The following is a 19,507-nucleotide window of genomic DNA, read 5'->3' as shown; positions in this document are numbered from 1 at the left end:
GAGGCTCCTTTCACTTTTGATTTGAGAAGCACAGTAGTGGTAAGGTATGTTTTCAGCTCCCCCATTCTTTCCCCTCCCCAGTTACCAATGTCCTCTCCCCCATCACTGTTGAGCCCTCTGGTATCACCTTCCACCTCCCCAAAATCACCTATCAGCCAGAACCCTTTTCTTTCCAGGATGTCCTAGTAAAGATGTACGTTCCCTATCTTTCTGACAATTCAACTCACACTCACAATGACCACCACCACCACCCCCCCAACCCCCCGAACTCCTCCTTCCCACCCTCAGGGTCTGTATCTGCCTCCGAATCCCCACCTACGTCTCTCGCTGCCTTCAACCTCCCCCCCCTTCCAGCTCACTCTGCCCCCTCTAATATTCACCACTCCCTCCTACCACGTCCACCCTCAGTTCATTCCCCAGGGGGCAGTGATCGACTCCACAGATCCCTCCCTTGCACGTTCACCTGGACTTTCACCCCTCCCTTACTTCTTCCTCCACCCTTGCTCCTTCCCCCCATGAGAATCCTTCCTCCTCCTGGACTCCTTCCTCCCCCCGAACTCCTTCCCTTACACCTTCCTCCCCCTTTACCTCCTCAGTTGACGCATTCTCCCCCATTACACTCTCCTCTCTCCATAAGCCCTCCCCTCCCCCTCCCCCTCCCAACCTCATCCCCCCAACATAATCATCCTGCAACCCCCGCACCCCAACCCACTGACCAGTGTACCTTTCTCTCCCAGTCAAAGCTAAATCTTCCTCTCCCTCCCCTCACCAATCATCCATAGTAGCCCATGGCCAAGACCCTGATGTCCCAAAGCAGACCCCAGACATCAACAGTGACCTTCCACCTTCTGTGACTTGCTTTATGCAGAGCCACCTCTATGAAAATTCACCCAGCAAGCGATGCATGCATTCCTCCAGGATCTGGTAGCTGTACGGTTCCAGCTCCTCGGATGTCCGTGATGTGAGCAAGGCCCTAATGGTAAGTCCTGACCTCTGCACATTACACTTATCAAGACGTGTTCTGGGCCGGCGTGTTTTCCTGACAACACACCTGGATGATCCAGCGTGGGGAAATGATTCTGGTGAGCAGGGCTTATATTTATATACAGGTGTATTAAAATGGCATTCCTGACATGTGGCAGCGGGAAAGGCAGCCCACCATTGACAGGTGGAGCGGATGATCACAAACTGATTTCACAATGTCGTCAAACCAATTTTTGGCCTTCTTGCCATATTGTCCGCTCAAGCCCGTCATGATGCCTGATGCCCTAGTCTTTCAGCTGAACTGAAGTTTGGGTTGTCTGAATTTGTGCCAATCAAATACATTTTTCACTAAATACCAGCATACAAACTAGTTAGATTACAATTTTGTCCTTCCAAGTAAATGGGTATATATTCCTTGATAAATCTATATGTTACTACCCACCTCCATTTCTCCTCCCCCTATCATATAACCATCACTGATTGTAGAAAAACTCTCATTGTTTCTTCACAAATTGCACCAGTAATTTCCATTTCCCTCCCTCTGGAATCTCCTCCAGTCACATCTTTGCTGCTGTCCACCTACAGAACGACACTCTTACCTTCATCTTTGATGGCCTTATTCCCAGAAAATCAGTCACCAACTTCCACCTGTTTCTTTGGTGCAGTTTTAATCTTTGAACTCTCAAGTCAAATTAGCACAAATTTACACATACCTAGTGCACAGTTAGCCTGGTTACCAATTGCCAGATTTGATCAAACTATGTCAAGCTTTACCATACCTTACTCTTCTCAGCCAAAAGCACCAATAGCATACCAAGATCATTCTTGAGGACCTCCTCCTCAACAATTAATCAGTACCTCAAACTCTATCTCCTGCTTCCTTCACTATTACCTCCTATTCCAAGTTTGTGAATTATTCTTCATATATCTATGATCAATCCTTTCCATAGAGCTGCTTCCTGTCCTTGACCACTATCCTTCCCTATTCTGCCAACCACTCCAATCCTAAACTCTTTGCCCTTTTCAGTGTCTCCCCATCTACCCCCCAGCCCTTTTCCAGGCTCATCTCTTCTGCAAGGCTCACCTCCTGATTCCTTCATTCCTTCCTCACTCAACAATCAATTATCCCTCCCTACTTTCTGAACTCTCTCTCCACACCCCTCCTCCTCCTTGTTCCTCACTTCTTCTTATTTGGAAAGTGGCTCAATCTTTTTTGATCTAATTTTCAGTCACCTCTCTGAACATTTCTTTCACGACTTGGCATCTGTTTTTCTTATTATATCATTGCAAAGCACCTTGGGATATCTTGTATATTAACGCTGTCATATAAATGCTGTTCTTGATGTGCCCTTCCAATGGAATATGTCATAGAAACATAACATTTTTTCAAACCGTTTTATCTTCCTTTCAATATTAGACATATGTGCCCTAATCTTTATAGGGGCAGATTTCCATCTGGGGAAGTGAGGAGTTGTTGTCAGGAAACTCATGTTCACCCAAAAGTTCTGAGTATGTATGTTTTTTTCAAAAGAATCACTAACCAGAAACCAGCCTAATTGACAGGTAGCTTGGTTCCTTCTTGGATGGGGAACACTGCAGAAGAGACTGCAGTCCAGAGGGAGGTAGATTTCCTGCTGGTGGAGTGGAGGTCGCGGGGTGGAGATGGAGATCAGATTGGGGGGGGTGGTGGGGGCATTTCAATTGCACGTGGTTGGCGGCGTAGATGGGTGCTGAGATCCAATGACATGAAGGGGAAAGTGGGAAATCCAGCCTCATGATCCAGGGTCAGTAAGAGGCACACAGTCAGAGAGGGGAGTCTTCAGCCTGGGTGAGACAGAGAGACTGAGTGAGTATATCTTGGAATTTGGTTCAAAGTGGGAATTCGGTGCATATGGGGAAAGAGGTGCTTTAGGTAAGGTTTACTGCAAGGAGTAAAGTGTGCTGAGTGGGGAGCTCAGTGAAGGGTGGGGAGGAGGTACTTTTTTTCTTCTATTCTTTTCGAGTATTTGATTTCCACTTTGGTGCAGCAGCAGGAGCAGGTAAACCAGTAACTTGTATTATTATTTTTATCAGTATTGTAAATACTGTATTGTTTTAGCAGTATTGTAAAGTTTACTGGCAGTGCTTAAACCTACTGGGGGCTGTTGACTTTATTAATTATAATTAATTAGCAATTATTAATTAATACATATTGAAGATGGCAGGGCAGGTGATTTGCTGCAATTTCAGGATGCGGGAGCTTCTAGATACCAGTGTGATCCAGGGCAAACACATCTGGAGTAAATGTTTGCAGCTGCAGGAACTTCAGCTCAGAGTTATTGAGCTGGAGGCCGAGCTCCAGACACTGCAGCATATCAGGGAGGGGGAAAGTTACCTGGGCGCTTTATTCCAGGGGGCAGTCACATTGCTTAGAATGGAATCTTCTGATTTGGTCAGTGGTCAGGGACAGGAGGGTGTGACGGCAAGTGAGGCAGGTAAGGGGACCCAGAGGGCAGGAGTGCAAGAGCCTCGGCCTTTGCAATTGTCCAACAGTTTGAGGTGTTTTCAGCCTGTTTGGATGAGAGCAGGGGCTGCAGGGTGGATAAGCTAACTGGCCATGGCACCGTGGTACAGGAAGCCATTCAAGCAGGGGGAGTTACAAGGAATGTAATGATAGCAGGGGACAGTATAGTCAGAGGGATTGACACCGTTCTCTGCAGCAAAGAGCGTGAGTCCAGACATTTGCTTTGCCTGCCCGTTGCCCGGGTTCGGGACATCTGCTCGGAGCTGGAGAGGAACTTGCAGTGGGAGGGGGAGGACCCAGTCATCATGGTCCATGTTGGTACCAATGACAAAGAAGGATATTCTGCATATGAGGATTTTGGCACCAAGTTAAGAAGCAGAACCGTTGGGATGGTCTACACCTGAACCATGCTGGGACTGGTGTTCTGGTGAGCCACATAACTAGGGAAGTAGAGAGGGTTTTAAACCAAGTAAAGGGGTCGAAGGTACAAATTTGGGAAGATGTGGTAAATGAAAGAGTGGAGACAAGGCAGGAAATGAAAAACAGACCGTGACAGGAAGGGATAGAGAATACAAATCTTACAGTAATTCAATAGATGAGTCTAGAGGTTATAAAAAGAATAAAAGGATAAAACTAAAGGCTCTGCATCTGAATGCACAAAGTTCAAAACAAAACAGATGAACTGAGATCACACATAGAAATAAATAAATAGGATTTGATAGCCATTACAGAGACATGGCTGCAGAAGGAAATGGATTGGGACCTGAATATTAAAAGGTATAGGACATTTAGGAAGGACAGGAAGCAAGGAAAAGGTGAAGGGTTGGCTCTATTAGTTAATGATGGTATTAGCACAATAGAGAAGGATGACCTAAGTTCAGGAAACCAAGATGTGGAAATGGTTTGGGTAGAGTTGAGAAAAGGTAAAGGCAAGAAATCACTTGTGGGAGTTGTGTACAGGCCCCTTAATAGTAACCACGTGGTAGGATGAAGCATAAAGGAAGAAATAATGGGAGCTTACCAGAAAGACATGGCAATAATCATGGAGATTTTAAGCTACATATAGACTGGAAAAATCAGATGGGCAAAGGTAGCCTAGATGAGGAATTCATAGAACATTTCCGGGATACTTTCTTAGAAAAGCATGTTCTGGAGCCAACCAGAGAGTAGGCTATATTGTGCAACGAGATGGGATTAATTAATGACCTCATTGTGAAGGCACCCCCAGGTAGCAAACAGCATAATATGATTGAATTTTACATTCAGTTTGAGGGAGTCCAAGACTATAGCCTGAATCTTACGCTTGTCGGGCACACGCAATGGACAGGCCCAGAAGCGTATACGAAATGGACATCCAGCCGTGATCGGCCCCCAAACGCAATTTCACCCTGGCCAATAAATGGGCAGCCAGCGTGAAACGCACACTGAGAAAGGCTCAGCGCTGCCGGGGAGCAGCGGGAAGAGGGAGGCTGCCAAGAAAAGTGAGGATGCAGGTGGGCGCTTCTAACAAGCTCCCTGAAGGCAGACAGCTGCTGCGGAGCCGCCTCAGGGAGCTGCAGACCTGCACAGATTAAATGAGAAGAAAAAAATCCAGAAAACCGTGTCTATGCAGCACATTCAAGCACCTGAAAGCAGAACTCAAAAACCCTCAGTCACCAGGCATTTTTTATTATTATATTTCATCCTGGACATTTCATCCCGCCCCGGATCAAGGTTGTAGAAAAAACGTGAAGCCCACCAAACCGATTGGCCTGCTCGCCAACCATAAAAGTTGGGGGGTAACGTAAAATCACAGTCAATAGGCTTTTTAATTACCTCAATTAGCCTTTTAATTGTTGGTGGGCATTGCTCCAACTCACATACACACCTGCCGACTTCAATATTGCATGCATGTGCAATGACATTGGGATGCACACCCAATGTCATTTCATGCAATTTTACGTGCGTTCGGGACAGGCGTGTGCCTGACCTTCAAACACAAAATTCAGGCCTACGTTTTTAAATTTAGATAAAGGCAATTATGGGGGCTTGAAAGCAGAGCTGGCTAAAGTGAATTGGCAAATTAGGTTAAGGGATAGGTCAACTGAGATGCAGTGCCAAACATTTAAGTGGATGTTTCAGAATACACAGAATAGATACACTCCAATGAGTAAGAAAAAGTCCAAGGGACGGACACATCATCCGTGGTTAACTAGAAAGGTTAAAGATAGTATCAAACTTAAAGAAAAAATACATAACTATGCAAAGTAGCTGGAAGGCCAGAAGATTGGAGAGAATATAAAGAATAGCAAAAGATGATGAAAAGTCGAATAAAGAGGGAAAATTAGAGTATGACAGAAAGCTAGTCAGAAGTATAAAAACAGATAGTAAGAGTTTCTATAAATATTTTAAAAAGAAATGACTTAACAAAGTGAGCATTGGTCCAATAGAAAGTGAGTCTGGAGAATTGATAATGGTAAACAAGGAAATGGCAGCTGAATTGAACAGGTATTTTGCATCAGTCTTCACTATAAAAGATACAAGTAACATGCCAGAAGCAGCTATAATTCAGGAAATGGAAGGTAGGGAGGAACTCAGGAAAATTACAAACACCAGAGAAGAGGTACTGCAGGCTGACAAGTGCCCAGGTCCTGATGGACTTCATCCTAGGGTCTTATCAGAAGTGGCCATAGAAATAGTTGATGCATTAGTTTTAATTTTCTCAAACTCCCTACATTCAGGGAAGGTCCCATTTGATTGGGAGATAAGAACATAAAAGCATAAGAAATAGGAACAGGTGTAGACCATTTGGCCCCTTGAGCCTGCACCACCATTCAATAAGATCATGGCTGATCTGTTTGTGTTTCGAATTCCACATTCCCATCTAACCCCGATAACCTTTGATTCCCTTGCCTAACAAGCATCTATCTACCTCTGCCTTAAAAATATTCAATGACCCTACCTCCACCGCTTTCTGAGGCAGAGAGTTCCAAAGTCGCACAACCCTCTGAGAGAAAAAAATTCTCCTCATCTCTGTCCTAAAAGAGTGACCCTAATTTTAGAACAGTGCCCCCAAGTTCTGGACTCACCCAAAAGAGGAAATATCCTTTCTATGTCCACCTTGTCAAAGCCATCAGGATCTTGTATACTTTGATTAAATCACCCCTCACTCTTCTAAACTCCAGTGGAAACAAGCCCAGTCTGTCCAACCTTTCCTCATAAGACAACCCACTCATTTCAGGTATCAATCTAGTAAAACTCCTCTGAACTGCCTCCAACGTACTTACATCCTTAAATAAGGTGACCAAAACTGCACACAGTATTCAAGGCACGGTCTTACCAATGCACTGTATAACTGAAGCATAACATACTTACTTTTATGTTGAATTCCTCTCTTAATAAGGGATAGCATTCCATTAGCCTTCTTAATTACTTTCTGTACCTGCACACTAACTTCTTGTCACTCATGTACTAGAACACCTAGATCCCTCTGCACCTCAGAATAAGGCAGCTGGTCTCCATTTAAGTAATACTCTGCTTTTTGTCCTTCCTGCCAAAGTGGACAACTTCACATTTTCCCACATTAAACTCAATTTGCCATATCTTTGCCCACTCACTCAACCTATCTATATCCATCTGCAATCTCCTCATGTCCTCTCAACATGCTTTCCAACCTATCTTTGTGTCATCTGCAAACTTAACAACCATGTCTTCACTCCCCTCATCTAAGCCATTGATGTAAATCATAAAAAGTCGAGTCCCAGCCCAGACCCCTGTGGGACTCCACTTGTCAAATCCTGCCAATCCGAAAAAGACTCATTTATGCATACCCACTGCTTTCTGCCAGCCAGCCAGTCTTCTATCCATTCTATTATATTACTCCCTACACAAGGCACTTTTATTTTCCATAAGATAGCAAACATAACTCCATTATTCAAAAAGGGAGGGAGACAAAAAGCAGAAAACTACAGGCCAATTAGCTTAATATCTGTCATAGGGAAAAAAGTTAAAAGTTATTATTAAAGAAGCTATAGCAGGGCATTTGGATAAGTGCAAGTATATCAGGCAGAGTCAACATGGTGTTTTGAAAGGGAAATCATGTTGAACCAACTTATTGGAGTTCTTTGAGGAAGTAACATGTGCTGCGAATAAAGGGGAACCAGTGGATGGACTGTACTTAGATTTCCAGAAGGCATTTGATAAAGTGCCACATCAAAGATTATTGCAGAAAATAAAAGCTCATGGTATAGGGGGTAACATATTAGCATAAATATAAGGTTGGCTGGCTAACAGGAAGCAGAGAGTAGGTATAAATGGGTCTTTTTCAGGTTGGCAGGTTTTACACGTGGCATGCCACAGGGATCAGTGCTGGATCTCAACTGTTTACAATTTATATAAATAACTTGGATGAAGGGATGGGTGGGATGGTTGCTGATGGCACAAAGATATGTAGAAAAGTGAAGAGGACTTTAGGAGGCTACTAAAAATATAGATAGGTTAAGTGAGTAGGCAAAGATCTGACAAATGGAGTATAATGTGGGAAAGTGTGAAATTGTCTATTTTGGCAGGAAGAATAAAAGAGCATATTATCTGAATGGTGAGAGATTGCAGAGCTCTGAGGTGCAGAGGAATCTGGGTGTCCTAGTGCATGAATCACAAAAGACTAGTATGCAAGTAGAGCAAGTATAAGGGAAGCTAATAGGATGTTATAATTTATTGTGAGGGGAATTGAATACAAAAGTAGAGAGGTTATGCTTCTGATGAAGAGTCATATGGACACGAAACGTTAACTGTGTTCCTCTCCGCAGATGCTGTCAGATCTGCTGAGTTTTTCCAGCTATTTCTGTTATTGTTTCAGATTTCCAGCATCCACAGTATTTTGCTTTTAGGTTATGCTTCAGTTGTACAGACCACTTATGAGACCACATCTGGAGTAGTGTATACAGTATTGGTCACCTTATTTAAGGAAGAATGTAAATGCTTTAGAAGCAGTTTAGAGAAGGTTTACCAGATTAATACCTGAAATGAGTGGGTTGTCTTAAGAGGAAAGGTTGCACAGCCTAGGTTGTATCCACTGGAGTTTAGAAGAGTAGGATGCAATTTGATTGAAACATAGAAGTTCCTGAGGGGGCTAGTCAGGGTGGATGTGGAGGGAATGTTTCCTCTTGTGGGAAAATCAAGAACTAGGGGTCACTGTTTAAAAATAAGGGGTCATCCATTTAAAATGAAGATGAGGTGAAATTTTATCTCAGAGAGTCATGAGCCTTTGGAACTCTCTTCCTAAAAAGGCAGTGGAAGCAGTGCCTTTGAATATTTTTAAGGCAGAGATGAATAGATTCTTGGTAAGCAAGGAGGCGATAGGTTTTCGTGGGTCAGCAGGATGCAGATTTAAGATTACTATTAGATCAGCCATGATCTTATTAAATGCCAGAGCAGGCTCAAGGGGCCGAATGGCCTACTCCTGCTCCTTGTTTGTATGTTCGTATCTGAGGCATGCAGCCTCATTATAATATTTAAATGAACAACCCACCTTCTGGGAGCAGGTTGGTTGCCCACCCCCTCGTCCCCATCCTGCTTCCACTAAAACTGAAAGTGGGCAGGTTTGAGCCCACCTGGGTTTGGGTTTGAGATTGTTTTAAGTTTTACCCAACGCAGACCCACCCTTTTTTAGGGGTCAAAATTACCCCATGGTGCAAGTTTAAACAGTTAGTCGAATCATCGAGAAAGTTTTAAAAGTGAAATAACAAGTAATTAGCCATTTCATTCTTGTCATTGGAGAAAGATTCAAGAGGGACATGTTCCAGCCCTTACAAAAGCTTAAGTAACAAGGAAATTGGAAATTGCTGAAAAAAGAAACATGCTATTGAAGCTTTTGTCTTGCAATCATCAGGACAGATTCACAAGAAAACCAAATCTAAAGGGAACAACAATTTATACTGCATGAGAAGAGAGTGCTGATTGGTTGGCAAGAGGAGCCTGATTGCTAGAGGCATTGCCATGGAGGATACGCCAGGGAACAGTTAACTGCCAAGCTTTTGTTTAAATTCAAACCTGGCAGGTCGACTCTCATTGGTCAAGGTACTTTGCCACGGGGAATGGCTATCCCCCAAGATTTCCTTAGTTGAAAAAGGCACAATGCGTGGACATACTCTGTCTGTTTGCAAAGGACAAGGCCTTTGGTGTGAATATATGTAGCTTCTAGCACACAAACAGTTTCTTTAGTTCTGCTGCTTGCATTTTCTTGATTTTTAAAATATATTTTGATTCAGTGGCAAGTATTGAACACATTCTCTGAGGTAACAGAAAAATAATGGAGTTGACATATCTTTATAGAGCTGTGGCTATAAGAGATATTTAGAATGGAAGAAATGAGACGAGGCTCATCTAGAGTATAAACATTGGCATTAGCCAGTTGAGCTGAATGGCTCTGTGCTGTATATGCTATGTAGTTCTGTATAAGCAGGAACTTTGCAGGTAAATTCAGCCAACTTGTTTTGTTGGTGGCTTCTTAGATACTTTGCCACAAATTATTTCATAAAAAAAATTCTCAAATGAACAGAAAAGAAAATCATTTTGGTTTTTAATTGTAATTTTTTAATCTGGGGCTTTGACAGGATACCAATAGAAAGGTGCAATAGTAAAAGCCAACACATTTCAACTTTAAGCCAATTATTGGCAATGAAGATCAGCTGTATAATCTTGTATCTGTTTTAATGCAATTCGAACTGGCTTACTATAGGAGCACATAACAAGAAGGTACTTTTGCAATTCATCAAATGTCATATAAACTAATCCACCATCCTCAACACCACCTATCAATTGCCATTGTCTGGCAATGAACTGCAAGGCATATTTCATTCCTTACCTGTTTTACTAGTAGATTTTCTGCCTCATTTTCTGCCCCTTCAGGCACTGTGGAACATATGGTATGTCTTTCTCTTGGGATTGATGATATCTGGGCATAAAGAAACAGTAATTGTTACATTTTGTTTAAGAGGGGTTCAGTGTTCTTTCCTTTGTGTTTTAAATGCCCAGTCATTAATAGCACATAAATGGAAATAATCTGAGTATGAAAACTTGCTGCACGCCTGATTTCAGTGACATGGAAATCACTTACATTTATGTCTCACTCATAAGTTTGCTGACCATTTCCCGAATTATTTCTCGCATCAATAGCTGTTTCACCACCAACAGGAACTGCTCCCTTGCGATGCCATAACATCTTCACCACTGTGCAATACTTCGGCAATTATTTTCTACATATTTAGAATCACACTTCCAAATTCACTCATGAAAACTTTTCCATGGGTTTGCTTAAATAAAAAGACCAAAATGAAGGTTGAAGCATATGCAGGTAGATTTTATAGGCATAAAATGGACACAAAAGTTTCCAATTTGGTGGCCCAAATTCCTGCATTTCAAAATTGGGCCCAACTTTGGTCAGGCCATTTTTCAAATGCCCATGGTAGCCGCCTAAGACAGACATTAGGGCCTGAATGTTTCCCTCATCAGACTCAGGTGATCGACGGGCCCGGGAGCGGTCAGGAAACGGGCCCTAGACCGCGATTGTCCCCCAACCGTGATTTCACGCTGGCTGGCCAATTAACAGCCAGCCGGCATGAAATGTGCGCTGAGAAGCTCAGTACTGCCGGGGTGGAGGCAGGAAGAGGGCAGGTGATGATGTCACCGCAGGCACAGGTGAGCACTTCAAGAGAGCCCCTGAAGGCAGACAGCTGCCTCACGGAGGTGCAGACCTGCAAATAATGAAATAAAGCACCAAGAAGCTGCTAAAAATGGCCACGCAGCACAATCAAGCACCTGAAAGCATACCTCAAAACTACCATGCCCAGATATTTCTTTTTATTTTATTTCCTAACGGAGATTTCATCCCATACTTGGATGAGGTTTCATCAAAAATATAAAGGGCACCTGGCCGATTGACCCCTCTGCCAACCTTAAAGTTGGACGGGCCATGAAAAATTGCATTCGTTGCACTGTTAATGGGCTTAATTGCCTGCTTTTTTATCAGTAGGGGTGCTTCCAACTTTTGCACACACCCGCCAAACGAAATATCACATGAGTGCACAATGATGTCAGGACGCTCACTTGACATCATCTTGCGTGATTTTATGCCAGATCAGGTCGGGTGTGTGCCCACCCGTGAGGTGTAAAATTCTGCCCTAGGTCTTTTACATTACCAATGGCAGGGCTTAATACAGATTGTAAGCACCTCTCCTGAAACTGGAGAGCTATGAAAAGGGAGTTCAGTGGCCACTGTAAGTTTTTTCCCCAATTACAGAAACTTTCTTGTAGAGGCAAGGTGAGCAGGAATGTTCCCTTGATTTCATAGTCAACATGACACCCCCCCGCACAGCCCCCCTCACACCCACACCCCCCAAGCCCCCTTATCCAATTCACCTCATCTCCAGGGAGACACTTTTGCCTCATCCTGCTGTTCAAATGCACAGGCTAGTACATTTGGAGGCATACTAGGCACAGGCAGTTTACACATTAAATGTTAATGAGACTCAATTAGCCTTGGGCCTCTGATTGGAGTGAGCACTGGCTGCAAAGAACATAGTCTGGGCCCCAAAGAATTCCTAGCTCATCAACTTCTGTTACGAAACTGCCGCAAGAAAATCAGGAGAATTACAACACAAATATAGATTTTTGTGAATTTATGTCACAAAAAGTAATGCACTGGCAAAGTGGAATGTTTACTCTATTAACATTAATGAGTAGAAAAAGTTAAATCTGGATGAATTTGTCCATCATGTGCAATGCATAAGGAACTTTGGTAATCTGCTTTGCCTGGCATTTCAGTTTGTAAAGCTGGTTTAATGTGACAAACGTAAATATAACCAGTTCACGAAAACATTTTAAATGTCAAATATGTTAAGGTTGTCAGTCAATGTAGCTGGAGACATTCCAGCATTGAATAGTGAAGGTCAACAGTTATTGGAATGGCTCCCATCAATACAATTTTAACTCCCTAAATCAGGCAAAAAATCCAAAGTTTCTTCTTATAAATATAGTACAGCAAAGCTCCTTGGGCTCCATCAGAAAATCCCATCATAATACAAATGCATTAAGTCTGAAATTTATATTTTCAGAAACAATGTTTGCAAAATATAAATCCCACACACTGCTGTCTAAATACTTTGGCATTTGTCTGTAATATTTTTGCCTTTAATACCTTATAAGCCATGGCATTAGGGAATTTTATTATTCTAATAAGAATTTGAGAGCAATGACAACAGCAACATGCATATTTATAGTGACTTTAATGTATTGTCTAAAAATGCTTCACGCAGATGAAAGTAACTGGATAAAAGCAAAACCCTGTAGATGCTGGAAATCTGAAATAAAAACAGAAAATGCAAGAAAAACTCAGGAGGTCTTGCTGCATCTGTGGTGACAGAAAGAGTTAACGTTTCGAATCCATATGACTTCTTCTAGATACTGGTTGAGATGAGAAAAGGGTTGGGGTAACTGAAAGCATGATCAAAGACGTAGCTTTGAAGAGGATTTTTAAGTAGTGGAGTAGTAGTGAAGAGAGGACAAAACATTCTAGCAGCACCATGCTGAGCATACCGACGGCTTTGGAGCCCCAGCTGGAGTGGAAGATGAAAAGAGATGCGAGAGTGGGAAAGCTAAGTGATGACCAGAAATCAGAGACAGAAGGCTGGATTTTCAATCGGGATTGGGGACTGAAAATGGGGTCTAGTTCTGGGTCCTGACCCCGCAAGGCTTGTTTTTGACACACCCACCACAATCTTTAAGGATCCAGCTAACTAAAGGCCAGAAAGCAGACTCACCATCCAATCAGGGAAGGCAGGTGATCTCCCCTTGCTGGAAGGTCAATGGGAGTGTCCTGCAGTACTCAGTGATCAGCAGCATCACTGGCCAAGGTTGTAGCTGTTCATCTACAGACAGAGACTATGAGGGACAAAGGCAGGTTAAGTTGGTTTTCACTTTTTAAGAAGCCACAGGAACCTGGCCATGATCCTGGGTGGGCAACACCTCCGGGGACTCCTTGTAGCCGCAAATGTGGTCTGGGGGAATGGGTCCCTTGCTTGATCTTTCATGCAATCTCCACTCACCCCCCACCCCACCCTGAACCCACCCACTACGCTGGCCTGGATATGATACAGGTCAATATGGAGTGCCCGCATTGATGAATGCCAGTTCCAGTCAGCATGGGAGTGGGGCCCTGATAATATTGGGGCTCCACAATTTACAATAATTGGCCTTCATTGAAGACAGGTTGGGACTGGGATCAGGATCGTGGCAGCAAACCAGCACAGAGGTCAGCTGCACCAAATTGCATGCCCATCCCCTCTAATCCCAACACTGAGCCATTGAAAAAATCTCAGCCACAGATTGAGGGAAGTTACAAGAGCAAAGCCAGAAAGGGATATTCTTGTAGGGTGGCAGAGTTGAACTATTAGTGATAGAGTTTATCTGTAGACACTTCTTGGGTGGAAACATTAAGTTTATTTACAATATACTCAGCAGCAACAACATGTGTGCTTTCAACTCCAACTCCATCTCTACGCTGAGGTAGCTTGAGCTGCTACTCCTATTGGTTACTACAGATCATGTGATCTTGCTTTAACAGCTATTATTTTTAAAAGTACATTACAACTAAACAAAACCATAGTTACTACATTCCTCCCCCTTTAACGCGGCTATTCATATTATATTTACAAGTACCATATTTTTCAAGACAACATAATATTTACACTGGGTAAGGAATTTACAAGTTCAGTCTTTCAGGTGGTTTCCTGGTACATGTGGAACGTCACAGCTCCACAACTTCAGATTCTTTGTCAAGAACCTCCTTTTCCAGAGTTGCCTGAACATCAGGTGCTTCCATAGGCACTTGTAGTTCTGTATCATCAACTCTTACAGGAACATCAGACATGTCTGTCCTAGGTTGAGCATCCTCAACAGGAAACGCAGACCCAGTCATGGTGACTGGTGGAACCAAATCTTGGTGATCTGTCTTTCTTTTCCTTAAATGATCCACATGTTTACGGATGATCCAGCCTTCCACCTCCACGTGGTAAGATAGCAGTCCAGTCACCACATATTTCACCCAGTAACCACTTTGGTCCTTCCCCAAAGTTTTTCACATATACTGGCCCTCCCACAGTAAATTTCCTCTCGCGACTATGCCAGTCGTGTCTAGTTTTCTGGCTTCCCTGACTCCTTTCCACCTTCCTCTCTAAATTCGGCATTATTAAGCTCAATCTCATCCTGAGATGGCGTTTCAACAATAACTCTGCAGGTGTGACACCTGTGGTTGTGTGAGGGATAATCCTGTAATGAAAAAGTGTGCTAGTTTGGCTAGCAAGGAAGCACCAGTTAGCTTTTTCACACCTGCTTTGAACGTTTGAACCGCCCTTTCGGTCAATCCATTTGAGGAAGGCGTGTATGGTGCAGTTTTCACATGAGTGATACCGTTGAGGCTGACAAACTGTTGAAACTCAGCACTCATAAATGCTGTCCCGTTATCAGGAATGACTATTTCTGGTCGTCCGTGAATGGCAAAACTCTGACATAGTTTCTCAATTGTAGTGGCTGACGTTGGTGACTCCACCCCCATATAAGTCCAACCATTTTAAATGGACATCGATAATGAGCACACACATTGTTCCCAGGAAAGGTCCAATGTAGTCAATGTGTAACCGCACCCAGGGTCTACCTGGCCACTCCCATGGGTGTAATGGAGCTATCACTGGCAACTTTTACAGTTGCTGACATTGCACACAGTGTTTTACTAAACTCTCTGTTTCGCCATCCATCCCAGGTCACCATAATTGGCTGCATGCTATGGTCTTCATTTGGGAAATTCCTGGTTGGGCACTGTGTAATTCAATTAAAAATGGCTCCCTTCCCTTTGGAGGAAATATCATTCATGCTCCCCACAATAAGATACCATCCTGGTTATTTCATGTCTTCTGTTGAAGTATGGTTTCACTTCATCAGATACGGGTCCTGCGATCTTGTACTTGAGAAAGGATTGTGTCCTGACTTGTCCAGTCTCTGATCTGACAAGCACAAGCCATTGAGGAATCTAAGAAATTTAACAGTCAAAAAAGTTCCTGTGGAACTGGGTGTGCTCATCATTCTCTTGTAAAGGCAAATGACTAAGGGCCAGGCCTATGCACGAAAGTGTATTCATATGCTGCCAGAATTAAAGCCCATTGTTGTATTCTTGCTGAGGCTATGGGTGATATGGCCTTGTCCTCACTAAACAATCCTAGCAATGGTTTGTGGTCTGAAAGCATTGTAAATTGGTGACCTTGTATGTACTGGTGAAATTTCTTGACACCAAAGATGATGGACAGGCCTTCTTCTTATATCCACAAGTATCCCTTTTCCACTGTGGTGAGCGTTCTTGATACGTAACTTATTGGCTGTTCTGTGCCATTGTCCATCCGATGAGAGAGCACTGCTCCCATTCCGTAGGGAAATGCGTCACGTGTCAGTGCCAATTCTTTCGTCTGGTCATAATGCACTAATAGATTGGATGAGTGCAACAATTGTTGCACCTTTATGAAAGCTTCTTTCTGGGGCACCTCCCAAGACCAATATTGGTTCTTTTTGAGTAGAGAATGCAGGGGGGCTAGCACTGTAGACAAATTGAGTAGGAATCGCCAATAATAATTGATCGTTTCGAGGAATGCTTTGAGCTCTGAGGTGTTCTTTGGCGCCAGTGCCTCTCTTATGGCTCTCACTTTCACCTCAACTGGGTGGAGGCTCTGCGAATCTACCCGGTGACCCAAATAGATAACCTCCCTCGCCTGGAACGTGCAATTTTCTTGTTTTAAACCCACTCCAGCTTGCAAGAAACATTTTAAGGCTTCTTCTAAGTTTGCCAAATGTTCCTTTTCAGTAGATCCTGTCACCAATACATCACCTAAATAGACTACAACCTGGGGCTGTCCCTGCAGTAAGCTTTCCATTGTTCTCTGAACGATGGCACAAGCAGAGGAGACACCGGAAGGCAATTATGTATATCGGTACAACCCTTTGTGGGTATTAATTGTGACATAATCCTGGGAGGTATTATCCAATTCTAATTGTTGATAAGCATGACTCATGCCGAGCTTTGTGTACATTGTTCCTCCTGCCAGCTTGACATACAGGTCTTCGATTTTTTTGAACGGGGTGTCTGTCTATCTTAGCTACTTTATTAACCGTCAGTTTGTAGCCTCCACAAATTCGGACGCTTTGGTCGAGTTTAAGGACAGTACTACAGGTGCTGCCCATTCTGAGAACTGAACAGGTTTTATCATGCGCAGTTTCTCTAATCTGTTGAGTTCAATGTCGACTTTTTCTCACAGGGCATAGGGAACTGATCTCGCCTTCATGAAGTGAGAGTTTGCTTCTGGATCCACGTGAATCTAGGCCTGCAGGCCCTGGATTTTCCCCAGTTCGTCTTTGAAGATGGTGGCATATTTTCTAAGTAGCTTTGGTATCCCACTTGCTCTTAACTGGAAAATCTCAGTCCATCCTAACTTAATCTCCTTTAACCAATTTCGCTTCAGGAGGCTTGACCTTCACCTGTTGCCACCAGCAAGCTTAGTTTTGCCAATTGGTTTCCATAATGGACTGTTTCTCTGTTCATGCCTTTTACTTGAATGTCTTTACCTGTTTATGTTTTTTTAGCTTGGCAGCTGTTTCTTCCAAACTTAATTGATGTTCACTATTATTCAAATATTTGAAGGTATGTTCCCCAATTTCTGTAGTGGAAGCTCCCATGTCCAGTTCCATTCTGACAGGTTTGCCATTTACTTTCACTGTGGCAAAAATTGATTCTGTCTTTTCAATTTTCAGATTAAACAATGAGTAAATGTTTGAATTTGTTGTTTCCGGCTCTTCTACATTGTAGATTTCATTGGGCTTCTTCTTTTGTTTCCAAGCCTGCTTGAATCTATCCTTACACTGCCCCATCATATGTCCATTTCTGTGACAATAATAGCATTTAATTTTTTTAAACTGCCAATCGCTATAAAAGACTGAATATTTCCACTTCTATTAAAATTATTCTTCGATTTCTCTGCTAAGTTATTTTTCTTTATTCTTCAGCTAGCCACTTCTCGGCAGAGTCTCACTTTTTCGCATCTGTTTTGGCTGATGATTCGCGCCATTTTGCACACCATGTATTGCTTTTGAATCTCTTACTGCACTTTCCATGGCCAGCACTATCTCTCGTGCCTTCTTGAAATCCAGATTCACTTCAGGCAATAATCTTTTCTGAATAGTGTCCTTTTTCACACCACACACTAAACAATCTCTGAGCCTGTCATTTAGATTCAAACCAAACTCACAATATTCCATTAGCTACTTCAAATTTGCCACGTAGCGTGTCTCGCCTGGGGCGCTATTTCACAAATTAAACCTGAACCTCTGCATCGTGACTTAGGGGTTGGGTTGAAAATGACCCTACAAGAGGTTCACCAATTCATCGAAATTTTCAAATCTGGGGCACTGGATGTCGTCAAACTTTGAATCAAGCTGTAGGTTTTGCTCCCACAAGTACTCAAGAGGATCGCTCATCTCTTCCCTCACTTGAAAAAAGAATGTGAGACATTCTATGTATTGAGACCAATCATCTGTGGATGGTTCAAAAAGATCAATTCTCCCAAATTTGGGAGAGGATAACTTATTCAATTCTAACAGAACTTGATACTTATAATCACTGGGTGAGGTACAGTGTCAATTTAATTTTAACTTGATTTCTTCTATTCAATCCTATTTTATTATCATCAGTGTGTTGTAGGGTGGCTGAGTTGTACTATTAATGATAGAGTTGATATGCAGACACTTCTTGGATGGAAACATTAAGTTCATTTACAATATATTCAGCAGCAACTACAGGCGTGCTTTCAACTCCAACTCTATCTCTACATTGACCGCTGAGATAGCCTGAGCTACTCTCTGATTGGTTACTACAAATCATGTGATCTTGCTTTAACAAGTATTATTCTTAAAGGTACATTACAAATAAATAATACCATGATTACTACAGATATGCAGATGAGGCTAAAGATTTTGAAATCAATGCTGAGGGATAAAGAATCAATGACATTTTTTTTAAGTTCCAATTAGTTTTTTACTTCCATGTTAATACAAAACTAGATGGTTCACTTCGATTTCTGGCTTTGTGCTTGGGCCTTTAGCACCTTCACTACTATCTTCTGTTCCTCAATAAGGATTGCACTCTTAGTTCTGTCATGTACACACTTGGCGCACATGGATCCACCATAAGCTTGACTGACATGTTTCTTGGTCTTTGACAATCTCATTAGGACTTTGGGTTTAACTGCCCGAATACCGCGGAGTCTTCCAGGTCAGATGCCACATGCAGACTTTGGTGCTTTGCCAACCTTCTTAGTGTATAGGAACACAATGCGGTTACCTGGTGTGGGAGACAATCTTTTCTTGTTGGAGGCGATGTGGTCGGACAACCTACGACAGTAAGTCAGGAGCTGAACCATCTTATAAAGCTGCACCCACTTTGTTGAGACATGGATGACGGGCGAGCAAGAATGGATGGTCTCTTCTTAATCTCATGCCTCTCCACCTCCCTCTCCTTCTTTAAGACTTCCCTTTAAACCCTTTCAGCCTCTCCTAATCTTTCCTTCTTTGTCTTGAAATCTATTTTTCCTTGGGATTGTGTGAAGCACTTTGAGATGCTTTGCTATGTGAAAGACATAGCATAAATGTAAAGTATCATGACTACAGCCTGGACTGCGCCAATTCACTTATCTTACTTTTAATGCATCTCTCAATCCCATGGCATCTTCCAGCAAGACAGACAAGAGCATCAATGCCATGGGAACATCATTCAAACTGTTTAAATTATGTTTAATGTGCAAGTGTGTGAATGCATGGAACGCAGTAAATGAGGTTGATAAGCTGCAGATTGCCATGTGGGAATATGCTGTTGTGGCCATAACGGAGACCTAAAAGGGCAGGACTTGGTACATAATATTCTTGGATACAAGTGGTTCAGGAGGGATTGGG

The 19,507-nt window shown here is 42.8% G+C and overlaps 1 protein-coding gene and 1 pseudogene across 2 annotated transcripts in view; both read right to left on the bottom strand.

The window, feature by feature from the left end:
* The window catches only part of dock10 (dedicator of cytokinesis 10), a 377,754-nt gene that overhangs the window by 208,967 nt on the left and 149,280 nt on the right, over positions 1–19,507 (bottom strand). For both annotated transcript variants that reach the window (XM_041212097.1, XM_041212105.1), the window contains exon 3: positions 10,332–10,421. In XM_041212097.1, the coding sequence (XP_041068031.1) occupies positions 10,332–10,421 (90 nt within the window). The remainder of the gene's footprint in view (positions 1–10,331; positions 10,422–19,507) is intronic.
* LOC121291078 lies at positions 18,625–18,978 on the bottom strand (annotated as a pseudogene).

The sequence above is a fragment of the Carcharodon carcharias genome, chromosome 2 (genome assembly GCF_017639515.1).
Source record: "Carcharodon carcharias isolate sCarCar2 chromosome 2, sCarCar2.pri, whole genome shotgun sequence".
NCBI classification, from domain to species: Eukaryota; Metazoa; Chordata; class Chondrichthyes; order Lamniformes; family Lamnidae; genus Carcharodon; species Carcharodon carcharias.
This window is presented reverse-complemented; position numbering and strand designations above follow the sequence as displayed.